At 40.9% G+C, this 6,817-nt stretch overlaps 1 protein-coding gene across 1 annotated transcript; it reads left to right on the forward strand.

Annotated features, from left to right (window-relative positions):
* The first annotated feature begins 638 nt into the window (after positions 1-638).
* Positions 639-2,769, forward strand: LOC106809717 (U6 snRNA phosphodiesterase-like). The gene is made up of 5 exons (XM_014812891.1): positions 639-708; positions 945-1,185; positions 1,460-1,565; positions 2,166-2,249; positions 2,656-2,769. Exons 1-5 carry the CDS (start codon positions 639-641, stop codon positions 2,767-2,769), a joined length of 615 nt encoding a protein of 204 aa, XP_014668377.1.
* The last annotated feature ends 4,048 nt before the right edge of the window (positions 2,770-6,817 follow it).

Consider the following 6,817-nt stretch of genomic DNA (forward strand, 5'->3'; position numbering starts at 1 on the left):
TGTGTTACAATATGTACAGTTGTGTACTATGTATGTAGTGGCCTCGACCCGAGTCCTCGAATCCGGAGGGCTCGAGTCCGAGTCCAAGTCCGAGTCATTGCACTCCGACTCCGAGGCCAAGACCGAGACCGAGACCAAGGAAAACGGTCTCGAGGCCGGTCTTGAGGCCAAGAGCCGGCCTCGAGACCTACAACACTGCTAACCCAACTAGGCTGTGTGACTAACGTCAATATACACAGCCACGTTAGGTCTCCTAACCCTAGCAAGGACCGTTTCTTGGAGCTATCTCACTACTAGCTCTAGTAGTACTATAGCTCTGTGACAACCGGATGAGTGCAATTGAGTTGTGTACTTGCACCCAATCAAATATCATTTTACTGATTTTAATCGTTCAAAGCTATTATTTGTGTGATGTTTCAGCCCAATAGTCATAACTATGTGCATAAATTGTAGGTTCAATGCCAGTTAGACCTTTGCATAGTAATATATGTTATGTTGGCTTTCTTTAGGATTGTGTCCAAAATAATAAATACCTTATTGTAACTGTTGTTTACCTTTCTGTTTAATAAAGATTACCCCTTCCTGAGGTTGTTCTTGGTTTGTACAATAAAGATGAGGATAAGAACGATACTTCAGAGATGCATGGTGGTAGAGTCCGCTCGTTTGCCCATGTGCGCGGCAACTGGGCAACGTATATCTTTGTACCAGGTTAGTAAAACCTCATTACACACATTAAGATAACTGCAATTTCCAGTGAAAGAAATTAACATTTGTTCAAAACACTTCTGGGGAAATTTCAAATGATTTCATACTGAATAAAACAATTTACATTTATTATTAGAATGATAGCATGGCAACTTATGATTGGTTATCATAATTGGTATCATTCTGTGCATTGATGCATAGAATCTGTGATGTGATATTCTGTATATATTTTTATACAGTCACTGTCGATAAGCATCTTGGCAACCTAGTGAGAAAGCTAGTAAAGGCTGCAAGAGAGTTCACCGGAAGTGACTGGCAGTGTGTAGACGATTTTCACATCAGTGTTTCTCGGACAGTGGTATTGGCTCATCATTGCATTGAGCCTTTCACAGATTCAATCAAGACGCAATTGGAATTTGTTAAAAGCTTTATTATAACGTTTGAAGGTGTAGAGCTGTACACAAATGATGAGAAGACACGGTAGGTAGGATTTTTTTAATTCTCTGGTGGGACTATTTTGATATCAATATTGACTATCTATACTGAGCAATCACATGATAGCAGGAGCTAATAATGACAAATTTGGTCATTATTAGCTCCTGATGATAGTATATTATTTAAATGAGTCACCCGATTGCAATTTAGTATATAATATTTGGACATTTAAAAATGCACACATATATGCTTGTGGAATTTTTCTATGTAATACTTTTTTCAGCAACAAATTTATTAATATGTATTTGTTATTCTGTAGGTCATTTCTAGGGTTGAAAGTTGGATTTGGGCATAGCGATCTGTGTAATATTATCGCACACACCGATGCCGTCATGCAGGACTTCCATTTGACGAAATTCTATCTGGTACACGTTCATATTAGCCAGCATATTCGGAAGATATCTTTGTTTTTTATCAGTCAGTATAATTGCATACTTTTAGATGGATTTACAAGCAGATTCGTGATGTAATTTAAATGTGCTTAAAATAGTGCTTAATAGTAGTGTACCTATGCATGTCCTTGGTCATTTTTTCCCGATGCTTATTCACAGTTTGCTTTTTGAGTTCCAAGCATGTGTCATTAGTACTTGTATGGCATACACATCGGGCTGAAGGGCAGTAATTGGCGATGACGGCACAAAGTAAGGATGCCAATTGCATTAGTTTGTAACAAGAGACAAAAAACCTGTGCCTTAAAATATAATGAAGTGGCTATTACCGTTCCACCGCAATGCTTGTCGTTGAGAGTAATTGGCAGACGAATCAGACAAAACTTTCGAAACTTGATCTGTGAACATCTACAACGCCCTAATGCTTCACATATGCTTGCCAGCAAACGCAGTATGTTCACGTATATCCAGAATTGAGATCGCCAGTGCCAATCGCCATACGCTCTCTCTCCGTCGTGTGTTTAATTAATACCGATCGGTGAGTACTGTAGATTTTCAGTTTTCTATCCCTTTCAGCAACCTTCATTTCACATGAGTGTTGGATGGTGCGTTGGAGACTTGACAGAAAGCGTCGCTGCCGAGACCATCACATGCTTTAATGTAAGTATATATAAATAATGAAGTAGTCACATTCACATTTCCATTTCATTGAGTAGTGAGAATTTGTGATTCTTCAAAGTTGTGTGCACCAAAGTCAAATGAAGAATGATTTGATAATGAATTTTATGTAGATGTAAACAGTGCATAGTGAGACATGTACTGATTAGATCTAACCTCTTTTCACTTAGTTATTATTGGTAAATAAAACCCAAGTTATACGATATGGTGGTTATCCCAGTCTGTTGTACTTTCTATTGTTTTTACAAACATTCGTGAACTTCACCTACTTAGTCCTGCAAAACAGGTTTTAATAATGAGGTCTTGCATCCATAAATTTCCCTTTCTCTTTTGCCCCTGCCTGACATGGTGAAGTATAGTAAAGCCAGTAAGCTATATATCCTTTCAGAAACTGATGCTGGGACAGCAGAGAGATCATGGTGACAGCTTCACGATGCTTGTGTCAGAGTTCAGGTGTAAAACAGGGAATAGGGTCTACGTGTACCCACTCGATGACAGCTGATGGTGGTATCAATGCATGAAAAAGTTACCTCGTTTTTTGTATGTTTCTTTGCAGTCTAATTATGGCTAGAGCGTGGAGCGAGCTTAGTGACACGTATTTGGTATTTCTGATGTGGCTAAAGAAAGGTAGAAAACCATTTAGGCAGAGTATTAACTTTGATCGATGGAATTAGATCAAGGTCCCTGTACGATTTGGTTACGCTTGTATATAATTTTTATGTGGTGATTTTGATGATACAAATCGATAATCCAGAGGTTGTATCAGATAAGCTGAAAAGGCATAGAGTTATTAGCCTCATTTAATATTGTTACTCTATACCTTTATGTTTTTGTACAGTATTGAATCTTTTTTGTAATTTTATTCTAACTAATCGACGATAATAATTATATTTTCAAGTTATAGTTCACCATCTTTACTCTTTTCATTATTAGATATGTCATATACGAGGTCATGTGTGTAGTCGGAGTCATTTGTCAGCAAAAACACAAGCATGTTACTTATTTTTTAGTTTTCTGCCAACAGATGGCATCAAAGTGCTGCTGTTGAAGGCAGTTGATCGTATCCAAATTTTGGTCTGCTAAATCACGAACCCTGTTTGTATACATAGATTCATGGCAATAAATCATGGATATCTGTATGTGCTGCAAAATTTGGCAGATTTATTAGAAGTTTCAAAATATGATGATAAATGTGTAACAAGTTCTCATAACTAATTCATCGCATTTTTTATGATGAATAACGAAAATGGATGATGCATGAAAAGAAGATTTGGCATCCCTCCAGGTCATCTTATAATATAATAATTAGGTTTTAGATGCAGTAGGAGCCCTAATTAATAGTATTTACCATGGTTTTTGAACTAAACGTAACCCTACATGTTGTTTCGTTTGCTTACTTACAATCAAACGTGTTTTTGTTAAAAATATCAGCTTGTCGATCTAACATAATTGGAGTGTGAACAGTACAAAATAACCACAGATGCTCAATATTATGCCATAACATATTTATTTTCTTTAGTTTAAAGGCTTTTTTACTGCGTGGCATAATGCACCCTTAGATCAGCTCAGCAGGTGTGTTGCATTAAGTAAGCATGAATAAATAACTGCTTTCAGTTTTTATAAGAACTTTACTACCAGCGTGATACTAACCCAAAAGGAGACATAGGGATAGCACTCTACAACTAATTAGTTTTAGGTTATGCTAAGTTAATCAGGTTAGAATTTGATAGAGGGTGCATGTGAATAATTTCAGAAGAAGATTCGTAAAAAAACGTACAGTCAACTTGAGACTCCGACGTGGTCATCACATTTAATTAGGAACTTTTAAATCAGTTTCAACTTTTATCATATATATGATCTAGGTAAAAAATGATTATATACAGTATCTATTTATATCATTGTCCATCTATCTCTGTCCACCCGTCTGTCTGTCTGTTGGTTTGCCTGTGTGTGTCTGTCTGTCTGTGTCTGTCTGTCTGGCTGTCTGTTTGTCCATCTGTCCATTCATCAATTTGTTTTCCCTTGCCAGTCACCCGCTGCCATCACTTTGCTCCCACTCCCTCCCTCCCGCTCCCTTCCTTACTTCCTCCATCCCTCTTTTCCCTTTACTTGTGCTTCACCTCTCTCTCCCTCTCGCGATCTCTCGCTATCCATTTATCTCTCCCTCCCCTCTCTCTCGTGCACATACTTTTTTATCCATGCGTACGTATTGTACACGGGTTGAACCTCACACGATCCGGTTCGTAAATTATTTCGATGGCTACACTTTTATTTTGACATGAATTTCGCGTGCGTGTAGCATGTGCACACGGGAAATAACTGACTTGGCACTTTGCTCGGTTGCAGACATTTCTTGAATGGACAATTCTAATGAATCAAATCTCGGCAGGTTATGCGAAGCTTTGCCATTTCAACCACCGCTATAATGAACCACGATGATAAATATAAATTAACCATAAGCAGACATACAGGCTCGCCGAACTAGACAACGTTGCAGTCGTCGTGATAGCATAAAGGCCAAAGGCCAGTGTATTATGTAGCGATCAAATATGCCAGCCGAGTAAAGTACGTGGAGTGGATGTACTGCAGAACACACTGACAGCTTCAACTGGCCGGATCTGTGAAAATACAGCTGTGGTCTCTTTATCTCTCTCTCTCTCTCGCGCGCGCGCTTTTTCGCTCTCTCTCTCTCTCTCTCTCTGTCTCTCTTTCTGGCTCTCTCTTGCTCTCGCTTTCTCTCACTCTCATTCGCTCTCTTCTCCCTTACCACTGACCCTCCAATCTCTGCCCTCCTCTCCTCCTTTTCCTTCCTCCTCCCCACCCTCACATTTCTATCTCTTTCTCCCTCTCCTCCATCTTCACTCGCTCTCCTGATCTGTCATCTTTCCTTCCTCCTCCCCCTCTCCTTTCCATCTGTATGCTCCCTTTCCCTTTCATTTTTTTACTTCTATCTTGTTGTCCCATCTCACTTACCTCCTTATCATTGCTCTCTTCCCAGATTCCCACCCTCTCTCTCTCTCTCTCTAGTCGGCCTGCCTGGCTCCACTTTGAAGGTATAAGAATGGCCGTAGAAAATTCTCTTGGCAGGCAACGGCGATCGACGTCGGAACACTTTGTCATGTACATTAGCATAGCGGGGAACCCAGGACGCGTGATGCTGCGAGCAATGTGAATATTATAGATCGAATTTTACCAAGCACACGTGCTGTCGGCCCGCTCGGCTCCACCTTAAACGCATTTGAACGCCGAAGAACATTATCTTGACAGTCAACGGTGACCGACGCACGAGCGTCATCTTCATGTACATAAACATCGGCATAGAGCGGAACCCAGGGCGTGATGCTGCGAGCAAAGCGAATATTTTACATCAAGTGCCGTCGGCCTGACTGGCTCCACTTTGAACGTATAAGAACGGCCGAAGACAATTCTCTTGGCAGTCAACGGCGACCGACGTCGTAGCCTCTTTTTCATGTACATTAGCATAGCAGAGAACTCATGACGTGATGCTGCAAGCAAAGTGAATAGTATAGATGAGATTTTACCAAGCACACGTGCTGTCGCCCTGCCCGGCTCCAGTTTGAACGTATAAGAACGGCCGAGGAATATTATCTTGGAAGTCAACGGAGACCGACGTCAGAGCGCCATTTGCCCATACATTAGCATAGCTGGGACTCGTGGCGCGGTGCTGCGAGCGAAGTGAAGCATGTAGATCCGATTTTACCATGCACACGCGCTGTCAGCCTACCCGGCTCCAGTTTGAACGTATAAGAACGGCCGAAGAATATTAGCTTGACAGTCAACGGCGACTGATGTCGCAGCGCCATTTGCCCATACATTAGCATAGCTGGGAATCGTGGCGCGATGCTGCGAGCGAAGTGAAGCATGTAGATCCGATTTGACGATGCACACGTGCTGTCACGTACCTGCCCGGCTCCAGTTTGAACGTATTTACATGTATCTGTTTATCTTCTAAAATTTTAGTACATTCTTTTTGTAAAGCGCATAGAGACTTCTGTTAGTATAATGCGCTATATAAGAATCCAATTATCATTATTATTTATACATGTAGTAGGGGCAGCGGAACGTGGTTCGGTCTCGTGAGCCTTCGGTCTCGTGGTCCTTCGGTCTCGCGGGCCTTCGGTCAAGTGGGCAGACCCCAGGGTTAGGGGTAGGGTTACCCGGTTAGGGTTAGGGTTAGGGTTAGGGTTTTTGCATCATGATATCTGTCCCCACACCATAGATTAATTTTTGTGGATGACACCCCTATATATAGATATCCGATATATAGATATTTAGTGTTAGGGTTAGTGTTGGAGTTAGGGTTATTGTTACTGTTAAGTTTTGAAGTATACGTCAACTGTATCACGTGACTGTCCCTCCACGCCCGGGGGATAGCAACACCCATCGCAATGGCGACCTACCGAAGAATTTTGCACAGGGGAGAGATAGATGCTGGGGGGCACAGGGGAGCTCTGCTTAGCTAATTTTGTCTCTTATTTATTTTATTTTTTATTATTTTTGGCTAATTTTGTTTTATTTTAGAATTAGGG

The sequence above is a fragment of the Priapulus caudatus genome, unplaced genomic scaffold (genome assembly GCF_000485595.1).
Source record: "Priapulus caudatus unplaced genomic scaffold, Priapulus_caudatus-5.0.1 Scaffold379, whole genome shotgun sequence".
Taxonomy (NCBI): Eukaryota; Metazoa; Priapulida; class Priapulimorpha; order Priapulimorphida; family Priapulidae; genus Priapulus; species Priapulus caudatus.

What these genes read in the sequence shown, in the direction of transcription:
- LOC106809717 (XM_014812891.1), top strand. Translation starts at nt 639, where the DNA reads ATGCATGGTGGTAGAGTCCGCTCGTTTGCCCATGTGCGCGGCAACTGG. An exon ending in ACAAATGATGAGAAGACACG is followed by an intron (nt 1,186 to 1,459) that starts GTAGGTAGGATT and finishes GTTATTCTGTAG; the next exon opens with GTCATTTCTAGGGTTGAAAG. An exon ending in AGACCATCACATGCTTTAAT is followed by an intron (nt 2,250 to 2,655) that starts GTAAGTATATAT and finishes ATATCCTTTCAG; the next exon opens with AAACTGATGCTGGGACAGCA.